This window comes from Rhea pennata, chromosome 9 (genome assembly GCF_028389875.1).
Source record: "Rhea pennata isolate bPtePen1 chromosome 9, bPtePen1.pri, whole genome shotgun sequence".
NCBI lineage: Eukaryota > Metazoa > Chordata > Aves > Rheiformes > Rheidae > Rhea > Rhea pennata.
This window is the reverse complement of record NC_084671.1, coordinates 26,720,771-26,735,665: the sequence shown is the minus strand read 5'-3', so window position 1 is coordinate 26,735,665 and position 14,895 is coordinate 26,720,771. Positions and strand designations below refer to the sequence as shown.

General features: G+C 55.7%; 3 protein-coding genes across 8 annotated transcripts; 2 read left to right on the top strand and 1 right to left on the bottom strand.

The window, feature by feature from the left end:
• Window positions 1–695: 695 nt before the first annotated feature.
• On the bottom strand, window positions 696–7,852 carry SCLY (selenocysteine lyase). Of its 6 annotated transcripts, none has more exons than XR_009959333.1 (12): window positions 7,593–7,852; window positions 6,972–7,072; window positions 6,538–6,721; window positions 6,038–6,165; window positions 5,729–5,893; window positions 4,333–4,439; window positions 4,218–4,254; window positions 3,729–3,812; window positions 3,046–3,148; window positions 2,752–2,827; window positions 1,661–2,081; window positions 696–959 (listed from the first exon to the last, which is right to left on the bottom strand). XR_009959333.1 is itself a non-coding variant. In XM_062583153.1 (12 exons), the coding sequence occupies exons 1-11, from the start codon at window positions 7,705–7,707 to the stop codon at window positions 1,922–1,924; spliced, it is 1,260 nt and encodes a 419-aa protein (XP_062439137.1). In that variant the 5' UTR covers window positions 7,708–7,852; the 3' UTR covers window positions 696–1,789; window positions 1,890–1,921. The 6 variants fall into 6 exon arrangements, 5 of the variants coding, with proteins under 5 accessions (XP_062439137.1, XP_062439138.1, XP_062439136.1 ...); XM_062583153.1 differs by having other exon boundaries at window positions 696–1,789; window positions 1,890–2,081; XM_062583154.1 differs by having other exon boundaries at window positions 1,890–2,081.
• Window positions 7,853–8,393: 541 nt separating this feature from the next.
• Window positions 8,394–12,619, top strand: LOC134144347 (uncharacterized). The gene is made up of 2 exons (XM_062583167.1): window positions 8,394–8,473; window positions 9,001–12,619. Exon 2 carries the CDS (start codon window positions 9,034–9,036, stop codon window positions 9,898–9,900), a length of 867 nt encoding a protein of 288 aa, XP_062439151.1. The 5' UTR covers window positions 8,394–8,473; window positions 9,001–9,033; the 3' UTR covers window positions 9,901–12,619.
• LOC134144287 (uncharacterized) lies at window positions 12,173–14,891 on the top strand. Its single transcript, XM_062583085.1, has 5 exons — window positions 12,173–12,204; window positions 12,724–12,877; window positions 13,264–13,434; window positions 13,552–13,629; window positions 14,313–14,891. Exons 1-5 carry the CDS (start codon window positions 12,173–12,175, stop codon window positions 14,526–14,528), a joined length of 651 nt encoding a protein of 216 aa, XP_062439069.1. The 3' UTR covers window positions 14,529–14,891.
• The last annotated feature ends 4 nt before the right edge of the window (window positions 14,892–14,895 follow it).

Below are 14,895 nucleotides of genomic sequence, written 5' to 3'. Positions count from 1 at the left end.
AGCAGCACACACTCTATTTCTGTAATTTTTGCTTTCCTAGCTCTGTTGGATGAGAAAAAGCAATGCTGAACGCACAACAGAAATGGTGGTGGTGGTGGTGGGTGTTGCAGGGTAGGGCTTCTCCAGCTCTCAGTGCCAAGGAGGTGTGTGAAATACCAGGGCCTGAGGGCAGGGGCACAATGGTACGTTATCTGCAGGGGAGCAACCAGAGTTAGCATGCCAGTCCTCAGCAGGGAGCAGGATGGGTCCAAACCCACTGGCTTCTTTTCCCTCTCCTTCCTTTCCTTGCTTTTTGCTTTCCGTCTGACCTCACATATAAACTCAAATCACACAGGCCCTTGATCTGCACTGTAATCGAAGCCCCTGCACCACATTGGCAGAACAGATGGACACTCAAATGCAGAAATCCTGCCAGCAAAAGCACCGGCTGCCTGTTTTTGCCTTACGAAACCACCTGGAGCGTCTCTAATGCAGGTACCATTTGAGTAGAGGGAAAGGCTTCAGACTGCAGTTGTAATGGGGCCCACAAGGTGGGTTTGGCTCTCTCCCCTCTGCCAGCCAGGGGCTGTGGACACCTCCCCTCTCCAGCTGACCTGGGTCCCGCACAGAGCCTGAGACATGACCATTTTCTGAGGGGAAAAAAAAAGCATCAAATAATCCCAACCAGTCCCGTTACTCCCAAAACGGAAAAGGCATTTTACTTTGGAAAAAGCCACAGCAGTGGCATTCACTTTTATTCCTATGAACACACAGGGAGACCAGACCCCCCAACAGTCAGCGCGACCAGCCAGCAATGCTCCTAATGCATGTGATGCTTGAATCCTCCTGCCAGTCATCAGAGCGACCGCCTTAGCCACGCAGGGGCAACACATTTCCTCAGGTGCTGGCACACACTCAGGGCAGCCCCCACAAGTCTTTTCTTTAGGGATACCTGCAGCTTGTGACAGGAGCTCTGCTCACTGTGGGAAGGACAGGAGGAAGGGCAGCAAGTAAGGCAACCTAGCGCTGGGAAAACCATACCCAATACCATCCCAGCCAACAAATCCTTGGTAACTTAGGGCCCTGTCAGGCAAGGGCAGTTCCCAGCCCAGCACCTTGCTGTGCTACTATAAACTCCTCACTTGCTGAAATACAGCAGGCAAACTTGCTTTGTTGAAAGGAAAAAAAAGGCAAAAAAAAAAAAACACCTCCATCTCCCACAGCCTATTATCCTCTGGAGGGAGTCAAGCATTGAGACCCTGTTGCATCCATGCACACACACACACTTGTTTGCAGCAGCTGGGTATGTGCTAACAAGCAGGGAGCAGCCTGGCAGCAAGGCTCCCCAAATGCCTGCACTGGGCAGCAGATACAGAGTCCTGAGCAAGCCTGTGATGCACCGCCCCATCCCCAAAGCAGCGCAGCTGCCCCCTTGGCGCAGACCACACTACCCTGCACTTGAGCAAGCTTCTCTGCTCAAGCAGCACAGGCTGTGGAGATACGCCAGCCCCCTCTACGATCCCTGCAAGGGCAAGCTGAAATACAGCTAAGCTAGCCTAAAAGCACGTTGCTGCTGAAACTGGTCATGCTGCTTCCTCCTCCTGCTACCACCAGCCATCATTTCCCCGACATCCAACCCGTGATCACAAAGCTAGCTGATCAGGTAGAAAGTTAATCCTACCAAAAATATTCAACCAGAATTGACTCAGTCCACTGCCATATGGTTGCTAGATTGGATGCAGAGTTGGAGAGGCCTCTCCTGTCAGCAGTGGCTTGCTGTTATCTTGGCTACTGTCTTGCACCCCTGCAGCTAACAGAGGGAACAGCTGCTCTAACCAGGTTGTTTAAAAGGTCTGTTTTGCACGGAGGCAGCCAGCACCCAAAGGGAATAATAATCCTGTCCCAAGAACCTGGCTGACGGCCGGGGAGCCACTCTCTGGGCCTAAGGGGCTCTGTCCTGGTCCAGCTGCGCCACTGCCTGCATGAGGTCCTGCACAACCAGATCCACATCCTCCCGGGTCGTGTCTCGCCCCACACTCAGCCGCAAGGCGTTCTGTGCCACGTCGTAGGGGATCCCACAGCTGAGCAGAATCGAGGAGGGCCTGCAACAGAGAGGGAGGTGAGCAGGGTTTAACTCAAGGGCTGAGGAAGCACATGCCTCACCCAAAAGCTTCACAGAAGGCATGAAATGGAGCATCTCTCCAGATGTACTCCCAACCAAACCTGTCTCCTCAACAGCAGCCTGCCTGCTTTCTGAAGGCACGTGCTCCTGCTGGGCTCATTGCCCTTCAGTGGATCTGGCCCCTTCCCCTCCAGGGAGGAATCTCCTTAGTGTCCATGTGTTGGCAGCTCTGCTCTGTGTGGCATTTGCTTCAGACCGTCTCAGAAGCACCTACTGTCCCCATATACTCCCAAAGGAGCTCTCTGAAGAGATCCTACATGGGCTTGAGTGGGTGAGCTTAAGCACAAAAACTTAAGGTGGACTCTTCTAGCAGTACCAGTTGAGGAGCACCTCCAAGGTTACGTGGCTCATCAGAACCAGAAGGGGTATGATCCTTCCCAGCAGGACAGCTGTGGCTACACATTTCAGATGTGCTCCCTGCAATAACCCCTCCTTTGCTGCCCTTCAGCCCCTCTGAAGAGTTTTAAACCTCTGCTGCTCCTGGTAACACTGCCCACAGCCATTCAGTGTCCCTTTCGCTTTCTTGTTCCCCCCTCCCTGCTGCTCTCCCACTGGGAGAGGACTTGGGCCTGGAAAAACCAGCTGCTTACCGATCCCCCTTCTCGGAGTGGCAGGCGGCCCCAACACTGGCAAGAAGTGTCTTACAGCGCGACAGCACCCTTCGCCCTGCAGGGCACACAAGCACAGATCTCCCAGCACCCAGGCTGCCGCCAAGGGCGGCCTGCGGTACACTGCCTGCCTGCATCTCCATGCCCAAGCTGCAGCTGGGTGCCTGTGTGCTCAGGCCTGTGGCAAGCTGTGCAAGGCAGGCGCTCAGCTCCACAGGGACCACCATGGGGCAGTGGTAGGGTGAGGGCATGCGGGAAACATATGGGCAGAGCTACCTTGAAGGCCTGGGCCCACGATGGAGAAGTTACAGGTGTTGCAGAGTCGCCTGGAGCCTGTAAACTGGCTGTTGAGGTGGATCTTCTGCTTCCTGAAGGAGGCCTAGAGAAATCAGAGGGCTATGAACCACTCTAAGAACATAAGCAGCTCTGTTCTGGCCAGGAAGCAGCTGGGCCAGAGGGTCATGCCCACCCTGGCTCAAGGACCTGAGGAAAATACACCTGGTCCTCCCTCACAGAAACTTCTATTTTGCCCCTCTGACTACCTTGAGAGCCCCAAGCGAGGTGGGCAACGGCCAAAAGGAGCGGCTGGAGTCTGCCACAACCCCCCCCCCATCACCAGCGAGGAGATGGGGTGAGCAGCTGGGGCAGTTGCCAGGACCAGGCACAGAGGAGATGGGAGCTGCACAGTTAGACTCATAGCGCTAGACAGAGAGGGATGGGCTGTGTCTTCTTCCCATCCTAAAGCTGGGCTGGATGAGGGATGGCAGAAGGAAGACTGGTCTAAACAACTCCCTTCCCTGGTGCCCCTGCTCTTACCCAGCCTGGACTTAAGCACCTTTAGCCTGTTTTCTCCCCTCCTTCACCACCACCTGCATCTCTCCTAGCACTCTCATGTGCCTGCCACTCTGCAAGCTGAAACCCAGGGAGGGGAGAAATGAATGCGAATCAGGTCTGCTCACCTCCAACCTGGCCTCCAGGTAATCCCGAACATCCCGCATGTGAGCCTCATAGGCCTCCCAGTTCCTACTCACTAGCTCTGCAGCCTGTGGAGAAAAAAGAACCCAGAGAGGCTCCATCAGCAAACCCCAGCCAACTCCCCCTGTGCACGGCCTCCTGGCATGCCAGTTTAGCCCTGGAAGAGCCTCTGCGTTTGCCAGGTCACCTGCACAGCCCTGGTAGGCTGTAGGTGCCTTGTGCAGCACATAAGCTGTGTGACTGTCCCACTGCCAGGGAGGCTGTGTGGTACAGCCTGTACCGAGTGCTTCAAAGCAATTCCTTTGACTGCTGCTGGAAACTCCCATCTCCCTTCCTTGGGTTTTGGGTGTCCTCCTGCACCCATGGTCTGTCACTCCTAAAGATCTGGGAGTGCAGCAGGCTGGTTCCACCAGGCAGCAGCTCCAGGGAAATGCTCATGACCCCCTGCTCACCCTTTGCCATCACCAACTCACTTTGCCTAGGCCAGCGATCATCGGGGTGTTCTCGGTGCTGGAAGGGAAGAGGAAGCAGTGACTCGTCATTTCCCTGGACCAGCAGACAGCACAGCCCACCATCCAGCCACCTTACCCTGGACGGAAATTCCTCTCCTGCCCCCCTCCAAAGAGCATTGGGTGCAGTGGGGTGGTGATGCCAGGGCCATGCACGTACAGCGCACCGATCCGTGGGGCGTAGAACTGCAGGGACAAACGGCCACCCTGAACCAGGGGCCTGGAGTCTTGGTGCCTTTTTGCTGTGCACCCACCGAATCCAAGAGTCCTCCAGTGCTGACCCCAGCCCATCTCACTCACACAAGCTTCACTGCTGTCCTCAGCCTCCTCTGCATGCTCTACAGTCAAAGACCTGCTCCCCACTCAGGTGGGCTTCAGCTTCTTGCCAGGCACTGCCAAACAGGTTTCTCCTGACCTGCAGGAGCCCTGTCACTCACCTTTGCCCAGCAGTGGCCCTGGGATCCAGGAAACCCACAGCTCCCTGCTTGCACCCCACCATGCTCTTGTGACAGACACACAAGCCTGTTGCCATTCCAAACAGACATGATGGTATCAATGCCCCAGGTGCCACCTTGATGTACCCACAGCTGCCATGGCCCAGCTCTGCTCTCACCTCCACACCCTCTCTCCAGGGCTGGGTCAGTGCTGCATGTAAAGCACCTCAGCACTGGAAGAAGAAAGGGCCAGGTGGTGGCACCTCCCAAAGTCCCAGCAAAGTGCTGGAGCAGAGCTGGGATCAGTAGGTCTGAGGACAGTAGATGAGAGAGGAAGAGTAGGTGCTGGGAAAGACATTCCCAGAGAGGAAGTGAGGGTTAGGCCCCAGGGATAAGCCCAGCATCAGAGAGCAGTGATGAGATGAGGGCTGCAGGCAGTGAGAGGACATCACCTCCAACTACAGCCCCCAAACCCTGCTGAGACCTTGTGCAACTCATAGTATCACAGTACATGTACCATCATGGGGGAAATCAGTGGCACAGACTGCTGATGGGGGTTGGGGAGAGTTAAGACTTGTCTTCAGAGTATCACCCAGTGGCTCAGGCCACTGAACAAGCATCTAGCAGCCTAGATCCCCCACCACCCTAGGGGAGAAGAGTGGGACACGCTCATGTGGCCGAGCCCTGGTGGAGAACCACGAAGGACCTGCCCTTGATCCAACCACTCCTTCCCTTTTGGTGTCATTCACAAGGAGACAGATCCAAGTCCCTCGCTCCAATGTCTCACAGGTAAGAGACTTCTGCTCCACAGCCCGAGCAGGGCCAGGCCAGGATCCTCCACAGAGCCGATAGAGGGATGTGCTCTAGCCCATGTGCTTCTTGTCCAGACACAGCTGGATTTCTCCACCTTCACCTTTTGCCACTGCATTTCCTACAGCTGCCCTGATATGGCCACACTGCAGCAAGGCACCTGGACACCGCAGCAGAGGAGATGATTCTGCAGGGAGAACAGCTCGCCAGGCCACACAAGCAGGGCTGTACCTTGTGTCCCACGATGGTGAGGTAATCCACTCCCAGCTCCTGCACATCCACATGCCCCTTGCCAATCATCTGTGCCGCATCTGTGTGCACCAGGATCCTGGGCAGTCCCACTGCTGCTCTCTTCCGATTGAGGGCACGGATGCGCTGGCTCAGTTCTGAGACAGGCTTGAGAAAGGAAGAGGGTTTGCATTTGAGTAACCATTTGTTCCCTCTTATCGTACTCTTTTGCAAGGATGTCTCCCAGACACCTTCTGCAGGCTGCATGATCCTATCTTATCCCACTTGCTGCCCCGTAGGCCACCAACTCACCATGATGATGCCAGTTTCGTTATTGGCCAGCATGATGGAAACCAGGCAGGTGGTTGGCCGGACCACAGCAAGGACATCATCCACTTCAGCCTGCCCACTTCGTGTGGACACAGGCACGAAGGTGGCTTCTGCAAGCCAAGAAGAGAGCCCCATGCATTAGCAGGCAGCCCAACAGAGCCCAGGGCAGCCCAGGGAGCAAGCAGGGAGAAGCACTCTGGCTCTTGGGGCACCAGCATTGGATGCCAATGGGATAATGCACCCAGCTTGTGGGAACAGGAGCAATGCACAGGGTGTTAGTACCCCTCAGAGGAGAAAAGGGGAACACCCACGGAGCAAACAGGTCTCCATCCTCCTCTGCCTTCCAGATCTAGCACAACAAAAACACTAACTGGCAAAATCCCCCTCTTTTACAACCACGAACTCGAGCCTGTGGACAGATGCCCCCACCTCTACCCTGCCAGCAGCCTCCTTCCAGCCCTCTCTTGGGCACCCACGCTCACCTGCCAGGCCCTCTTTCACCAGATGCTCCAGTGGCAGGCGCACAGAGTCGTGCTCCACGTTTGATGTTATGATGTGTGGAGTGGTCCCCACTGCTGGTGTGCTACTGTCCCCAGGCCCATCCTGGTCCTGCTCCAGGCTCTCTCGGAAGTGCCTCAGGGCAGTGTGGATCACTAGGTTGTTGGCCTGTGAAGAAGGCAGGGGGCCAAGAACCAGTGCAATATCCTTCCTCTCTATTGCTCACTTGCTTGAAAGGAAATGAAGGGCACCGAGGAGCTGGTCACAGCCAGACCAGCCTGATGCCTGCTGGCACCTGGGCCTTCAGTCAAGGCAGGAAGCTGAGGCTTCACCTATACTCTGAGGGACAGCAGGAAGACTGTGTGCTGTCCCTCTCCATACAGAGGACAGGGCCAGTCACCTTCCTGGGTGCTCTTACCTCTGTGCCCCCTGAAGTAAAGATGATATCCTCTGGCCTTCCTCCCACCATCCTCGCCAAGCTCTCCCGAGCAGTGCTGATGATTTCTTTGGCCTTCCTACCTAGGAGGCGAGGCACAAGGAGCTCTGTTATGTGTCTGATGGAGAGCAGCTAACAGGTAGTTATGCTAGTAGCTCAGTCCTGAACCAGAGAAGGCCGCTGGGCCTTAATTAGGGATATTTAGTGTCCTTAATGCCCTTGTGCATCCAAGCAGACTTCCAGGAGCTTGAGGTTTTGCACAGGAAATAAGGGTTTCCTCTATGTTTCTTAGGATCCTCTATATGAGTCTAGGTTGCAGCACAGGGAGAAGAGTGGAGTCAGACAATGGTGGCAGCAAGCCGCTACCGCTGCTTGCAGGTGACACAGAGCCTCCACTACCACAGAGGCCTCTGCACAGTGAGGCCAAAGGTGGGAAATCCAGACCCAGAAGCATTACACTGGCCACAAGAGCCAGCCTCAAACGCAGGAACTGCTGGCCCCAAACCACCTGAAGGTTTCCACCCACACAGTGCTGTGCTCAGGCTGGCCAGAGCTGCGGGCCCAGCCCTGCGCCACCCGCCCTGCCCCCAGCTGCCCCCCTACCTGCTCCATAGGAGCTGCTGGGATTGCCCCAGGCCTCGCGCATGGCCTCCGACACGGCCTCCATCACCTCCGGGGCCACGGGCGTGGTGGCGTTGTAGTCCATATACACCTGCATGTCGGGCCGGGCCTGCAGCTGCCCTTCCGTGGGGCTCTGTGGGGCAGCGAGAGACCTACCACCACCACACAGACCCTCCCAGGCACCCCCCCTCCCCGGGTCGGAATTTATGGCGGGCTCCTGAGGGGCCGCGGCCCCGGCCACTGCCCAATCAGCGCCCTCCGCGCCTCAGCCGCAGCTCCCGGGCACCCGCCAATCAGCTCCCTGCTAGGCCGCTGCTATTGGCTCCCCCGCTGGCAGCACCCGGCTGACGCCCAGTCAGCTCCCGTCACCTCCTCTTCTCCCTCCCCCCCGCCTCGCAGCGCCCGGCCATTGGCCCAAGAGCTCAAGCCCCTCCGGGGCGGCCATTGGCCCGTGGTCGGCGGCGCCCGCGCCGCGGCCAATCGGCTCCCGCCCTGGCGTCCCGCGCAGGCGCCCCCCCCCCCCCCCCCCGCCCACCTGCGCCACCGCCCGCCGCCGCGGGGCGCTGTGGACCCGGCCGCGGCCGCGACGCCGCTTCGGGCCCTCGCTCACACGCGCCGCTTCCTGCTTTCGGCGCCGGCCAATCCGCGGCCCGCGCCCATAGAGCCGGCGGGGTTCCGCTTCCCACCATAGAGAGGCGAGGCGCTAGAGGGGCGGGAGCGGGGTGGCCTTCCGCCGAAGGGCGGGCGGAAGGGCGGGCGGGTCCGCGGCGGCGCTGCCCCTCTCTAAGATGGCGGCGGCAACCTCGTCCTGTCCCCCCCGCTGCCTCCTGCGCAGGCTCCGCAGACCCCCCTCCAAGATGGCGGTGAGCCCCGGGGAGGGGAGGGGCCGGGCCGGGGGCAGGGCGCGCCAGGCCCCGCCGACCCCCGACCGGGGCCCGCGGCGCGCAGGAGGCCGCGGGCGGCGCCCGGGGCTCCGCGGCGCGCAGGAGGCCGCGGCCCTCGCCGCCCGGCGCGGCCGGCAGAGCGCCGGGGCGGCCAGGCCCGGGGCGGGCGGGGGCCGGGAGCGGCGGGCGCGGGGTGGGCGCCGGCCGCGCCGCAGCTCGCAGGGCTGAGTCGGAGGCGCCGGCGGGAGCTCGCTGGCCCGAGCGGCGGCCAGGAGCCGGCTCGGAGCGCGGCGCGGAGGAGCGAGGGCGCCGCGGCGCGCAGCTCCTTCAGGGGGCCGGGCTAAGGCGGCAGCTGTCCAACAGCCGCCGAGCGCGCTGCAGCGTCCCGGCGCCGGCTGCCGGGCGCGGAGCGTCCTGCCCGCGCCTGCGCTGCGCGGGAGCCGAGGGCGAGAAGGCGAAGAAAAAACACGCTTCGTTTCACATACTTTGTTTTCTCGTTTTTTCAGATTATGTCCTAACTACGAGATAAACGAGCAGTGATGGAATCACTGGATACCGAGGTGAAAGTAAGGAAGACTCTAGGAACTGTTGAGTACGTGGAGTCCTCTGGTTTCACGCAGGGAATACTGCCCACGAAGAAAGATGTGGTTCAGAATATGCTGTACTTACTGCAGCCCAAAAGAGCTGGCCAAGCCCAGCGGTCCAAAGAGGATGCGGCCCAGTTGCTTGCCGAACATCTGCAGGAGCACTGGTTGCTTTGCAACTTGCATACCATTGCGACAAAAAATATAAAGAAAATTATCCTCAAAATGTATGAGGAATTCACCAAATTGTATCAGACCAGAAAGCAGAGACAAAACCAGGCTTTTGTAGAGAGAGCAGACAAATTCAATGAGAGTTCAGAGAAGCTCTTTGACATATTCTGTACAGACACACCGACAAGAAATAAACTGGAGGAATACAGTGGGGTAAAAATGACTGGCACTGAATGGAAATTTCTTGAAGATCAAAGAAGTGAAAGAAAAATGTACTATGAAGATTGCACAGACAAGCAAGAACTGAAGATGATGGAAAGAAGACGAAAGATACAGTGCTTAGAGCACTTCAGAAAACTCGCCAAGGAGGAAAAGGAAGGAAACAAAGCAAAGGAAAAGACGTATAAAAGTGACGAGCAGTCGGATGAAGGCACGAGTGTGGATGAATCCTGTCCTGCAGAAGGAGAGAACGGAGGGGCTCCAGGCTTTTCGCTGAGGGGCAGAAGAAAGCGCCGGTGCACTGCGTGGTCTGCCAGTTCAGCGACTCCTGCTAGCGATGCCATGCCCCTGGAGTGCCAGCATATACGGATGAGCATAAGGAGAGTTAGGCCTGGGTTCTACGAGACTGTGGACAAGGTCAAAAACTGTTAGCGTATGCCGTTGTTGGCAAGCCGAGCTGCTGGAGAACAAGGTGGCAATACACACTTTAGGCAAGTTTGAAACCCCACAATCAATTGGAAGTAATTGCTGTAGATCCCCAGCCTGAGCTCAGGAACATCCTGCCTCCGGGGAAGAGTGCTGGGATGACAGCAACGGTGGCAAGGACTAACACACATGAACCTGGAAGGCTGAGTCATCATCAGCTAATGATCTGAAGGCTCGAACACAGCAGATGATCTAAGGTTATGTAGTGGATAAGCCTCTTGACCCAAGTTCCTGTCTACACGAGTGTGTTTTTAGAAGTCTCTCTCCATTTCTGAGCCAGTGGTGGCCTAATGAAACAGGACTCTCATTTACTGCAGGGAAATAACTTGGACTTGTTGCTAATGTAAAATTCACGTGCTGAACAGCCATAACTCCAGTTAATTTCACTGGGAGTGAAAGTTGTTCAGCCCCTTTCAGAATTTGGCATTTCTGTGAGGGAGAAAGCTAGTTTTTTAGCTTGTATTACCTAGTCCTGGAGATGCATTCTGTGATTTTGTTAACAGATTGCTCTCTTGCTGGAGGAGGGCGAGAGAGAGAGGAGGTGTTTGAGTACTTTGGTTTTAAAAGTGATTCCAAATGTTTTATTCTGCATAGTGACATTTCCTTGATCAGGATAAGCCTTCCCGTAATTTGGTGACTCTTAACATGAAATCTGTAATCTAGGAACTGAGAGGTGTGAACCCTAAATGAAGTGGTAGTGTTTTATCTGCCAGGGGTTAAGATGGATGGAGGGATGCAAACTGCATTATTTAGTCCGGGATGGGAAGAACTTTATAAACTGTTATCCTGCCGCCTTAGGATATAGGGGAAGAAAAAGCCTTCCCAAGAATGGATAGCTGAGGTGTTTGCAGCAAGAGGCTTCTAAATCTGGGCTTGCTTTTCCACCCCGTGTAGGTCCAATCAGAAAACAGAGTAGAGAAGGTAGTTTTCCACCAGGAGTTTGTTTGAACAAAGTATAACCCTCTTGCCCTAGATTATACTTAACCAGTGGCACGTCTGTGACTTTAGATACATGCAGCACAAGGGTATCTGCCGTTTTTAGTTAGAATTGCTTTATTGATTTTTAAAGATGAGAGACTTGAACTTTCTGTGAAACGCAGTGCTGGAGATCTCTCTGGTGAGCCTCCCAAACCTCGCCAGAATATGCTAAAAATAAATAAAGCAAGTCTGTAATTGTCCAGAGAAAAGTGCTCTGGTAGGAAGAGCTCAAACTTGCCTGGTTTTCAAATTTACCTTTCAGTGTGAACATTGGTTTCCCCACTCCAGTATCTCAGCTTCTCCCTATTACTTTGCTCTAAACAGCCTGCATATCATTTTACTGACATTAACTTGTGCTGTTTCATTCTTTGTCTTTTGCTCCCTTTGACAATAAATGCATGTACAAATAATTTTGACAGCTCCTGTAACTTTAGTGAATCAGTTTTTGGACCGCTTTGAAGTCCTATGCCAAAGGAGGAATGAAACGCAAATTAGCTGCTGTTCAAATTCAGATGAAGCAGAGCTAGCAAGCGCGGGAGGCAGCAGCCCTGGCCTTGCTGCTTAGTCAGACTCCAGCGTATCTCCATGCTGTCCCTCCGCCTAAGGACTGATCTGTCCAGGCCTGAGCGAAATGTCGACTTCCCAGTGAACTTGCTCATGAGTAATTGCTGGGATCCTTATTCTGTCTCACTGAGAAGTTCTTCATGGTAAGTTGCTCCAAAATATTTAGTATATTCTGCCTCACTCTTACTTAGGGCCGTTTCAGGTATAATAATGCGCACCCACGTTCTGCAACACTCTTCAGCCTCCTGTGCTTGAGAGTTCGCAGCCCTCCTCTCCTCCTCTCTCTGATGTGCTTCACTGACTCCCCCTTGCAAATTATGTCACATTTAAACTATTTGCCTTCTAGCCCTGAGATGCTGGGCTTGAGCCTCTCACTGGGCTTTTACACCAGCAACTCTGTTTCAGCAGGGAATATAGCCAAGCTCAGACCTCGCAGAAGTAGAATTTTTTAATAACTGCTGTAAAATCCCCTTTGTATTACAAATATAGCTGACAATATAAATGCTAGTGTGCAAAGCAAATCCGACAGGATTGAATAGACTATGGAACACAGCTGTACCGTGCTTTATGATATTCAGGGAATTTAAGGTTGTCAGATCTGACTTCCTGTATACCACAGGCAATTACATTTCGTTCAGCAGCCCCATACTCGGCCTAGTAGATTCACATACCGGACATGCATCTTACAGAAAGTCTTGAGCTGAAGATGTCAGAAGCTGAGCAGTCTGCTGTCTTCCTCAGCTAAGCACTTGATGGTTTGTCACCTTTGTTGTTTTAAGAAAAAGCATGACCATCTTTTAAGCTGTGGTTCTTTTTATGCCATCCTGTACAGGCTGAGCAGTGTTCATCACATTTAAATCGTGGATTTTTTTTTTTTTTTTTTTTTGTTTTGTTTTGTTTTTCAACTGGGTTTGATGACTGTGGATAGAGCCACAGCCTGGCTCTGTTTCTGCTGCAACAGGGGAGAAAATTTTAAATGATGTATTCTGATTGCTCTTCTTTGGGACCATGGTGCCTTTTTAATCAGGACAGTAAAACTTGTCCCAGGACTCTGTACTTTTGTACGTTAACAGTTGTTGACTTTCCTTTTCTGGTGTGTCCCAAATAAATTAATATAACATAACTCTAGGCTTTTGTTTTTCTTTTCTTTCTAATGGGGGAGGAAAGAGGAAACTGAAGCAAAAATAAATATTCCTTACTTCAGCTCTCGCTCCTGTGCTCTTACAGGAGCAGCTGTGAAGTGTGCAGAGGGACGTGCGCTCATCTGGACTGTGCGGGGCAGTGGGAGGAAAAACTTCTAGAAACTGGAGCAAAAGTCCAGAGTTTACGCTCCACACAGAGCCTTTTTACAAAAACGGGCTGGACCCTGCAGCAGCCAAAGGTAAGGGGAAAGCGCTGAAACCGCGGTGTTTGGTGGCAGCATTTCAGCTCGGCCGTCTCCGTGCTTCAGGCACGGAGAGCTCGGTGTCGAGGGTTGAACGACGGCGGGCAGAGACCCTTCCTTTCCGGCAGTGTTGCTGCAGTCTTGCCTGGCCGGTCGGTTCCCCCTTCTTTTGCTGTTCTTTCCTGACTCCAATTCAGGGAAGTGTTTGGGCATTTGCATTTTGAGAAAGAATTAAAAAAGGGGGACTCTAACGCATTTTAAATATTTACATTCTTATTTTTTGTTTTTGTGTGTGTGTTTTACCTAGCCTCAAAGCTGAACATGTGCAGCAGAGCTAGAAGTGTTAAAGTACTGTCATACCTTGTATTTCCGCCTATCCTCAGATACCTAAAATGCCTCCTGCAGAAACCCGTATCGCGTCCCAGAAGCAGTCTTTCAAAAAGATGTCCCCAAAACAGTTCGAAATCAGCTTTGCCCCAGGTTTTCCGGTTCCTGCTGTGGCTACGTGGACAACTGAGACGGGTCAATGCCGGTGTGGACAGGGGAAGCTGGAGGTCAGGAGGAGTTTGGCGAGCCCGGAAAAGGCGAGCGGTGCTGCGGGGCGGCTGGGGACGCCTGCTCCGAGCCGCACGGCGCTCGCGTTGGTGATCCCTCCCTCTCGCCCGCTGCAGCGGTGTCCGCTCCTGGGGGACCGGCTGCTCCGGGGCTGGCCTGTCTCTCTCGATCCTCCAGCCCTGAAGAAGTTGCAGGTAAAAGATGGTGCTTCTGTGTCGAGGACGACACCTACCTGGAGCCTTTTGCTTCGCTTTCCGCCGCAGGAGTGACGGAGGCGGAGGCACCCTGAAGCCTGAGCGTGGCCCTTGGTCCTCCCGCGGCCAGGCAGGGCTGCCGCCAGCCCCAGCGGTGTTTTACACCCGTGCTTCAGGGCAGAGCCGGCTTTGCCAGGCCCTTACAAATACCTTGCAGGCACCGAGCTCTCCTCTAAGCGAGAGGAAGCCGGTCTGCACCGGGAGGATGGAGCCGGCCGGCCAAGCTGCGCCATGAGCGTGCTGGTGCTCGGAGCCCGCGGCCAGCCTGGAGGGGACGCGAACCTCCCCGGTCGCCGCGTTTCATCCCCCGGCGCTGTGGCTGGCGGCCAAGCTCGGCCCTGGCTGCTCGCGAGCCTCGGCTAGGACACAGCTCGGAAAGAACCGGGGAAAAACACGTCGTGCCGGAGCGAGTCTGGGCAAACCCAGGCTTTCCGGCCGGGAAAGCGTTGCAGCGTTGGGGCTGCTGCCAAACCGCAGCAGCGCCCAAGCCCGGTTCCTCCTTCCCTTTCCTCCTCCTACCGCCTGCTCGTGTCACCCCCCAGACCAAGGGCACTTCGCAGCACTGATTTTGCCTCTTCCCTCAGCTTTTTTCTTTCTTTTTTCTTTTTCTTCCTGTAACCCAGGCTGCTGTGTCCAAGGCTGCTACCAAAAAGTCACGCCAGATCCCGCAGAGCTATTGGGGGCGAGGGGTTTTATCTCGGAAAGCTTTTGTAACCAGAAACCCGCGAGGGTATTTCCTGCTCGGGCGGAGGGCGGCGTCTTGTTACTCCTCCAGCGCTGCCGGGACGGGACGGCAGCTTCCTCCTGGCACGGGTTACTGCCGAGCCGCGGGGTGGTAACGCCGGCCGGGGAGCAGCCGAATCCGCGGCCGTCCCGCCGCGGCGCGCTGAGCAGGCGTCCTCGCCCCGGGAGACGCCGCCGGGCGAGCGGCGCCCGTGCAGCAGCCTCCCCTGGAAACCTTCCTCCCCCTCCTCCTCCTCCTCCTTGCTAGCTGGCTCCCGTTGGCGCTGAGCTGCCGCGGCGCGAGTTGGGCGCCGGCAGCTGCGGCCGAGTTTCCAGATGAGAGAGGCAGGCGCGTCGGAAAGTCCGCGGGTTTTGGGGCGCCGCCGCGCCGCGCCGGTCGCGGGGCGCCGTGCACGCGGACGAGCGGCGCCCGCGGAGCCTAACGAGGTTCCTGGTTTCGGTGGCGGGGGCGGGCGAGGGCCA

What these genes read in the sequence shown, in the direction of transcription:
- LOC134144347 (XM_062583167.1), top strand. Translation starts at nt 9,034, where the DNA reads ATGGAATCACTGGATACCGAGGTGAAAGTAAGGAAGACTCTAGGAACT.
- LOC134144287 (XM_062583085.1), top strand. Translation starts at nt 12,173, where the DNA reads ATGCATCTTACAGAAAGTCTTGAGCTGAAGAT. An exon ending in GAAAGTCTTGAGCTGAAGAT is followed by an intron (nt 12,205 to 12,723) that starts GTCAGAAGCTGA and finishes GTGCTCTTACAG; the next exon opens with GAGCAGCTGTGAAGTGTGCA. An exon ending in GTGGACAGGGGAAGCTGGAG is followed by an intron (nt 13,435 to 13,551) that starts GTCAGGAGGAGT and finishes CGCCCGCTGCAG; the next exon opens with CGGTGTCCGCTCCTGGGGGA.
- SCLY (XM_062583152.1), bottom strand. Translation starts at nt 7,707, where the DNA reads ATGCAGGTGTATATGGACTACAACGCCACCACGCCCGTGGCCCCGGAG. An exon ending in TCACCATCGTGGGACACAAG is followed by an intron (nt 4,440 to 5,728) that starts GTACAGCCCTGC and finishes TTGTCCCTGCAG; the next exon opens with TTCTACGCCCCACGGATCGG. An exon ending in TGATCGCTGGCCTAGGCAAA is followed by an intron (nt 3,813 to 4,217) that starts GTGAGTTGGTGA and finishes TTTTCTCCACAG; the next exon opens with GCTGCAGAGCTAGTGAGTAG.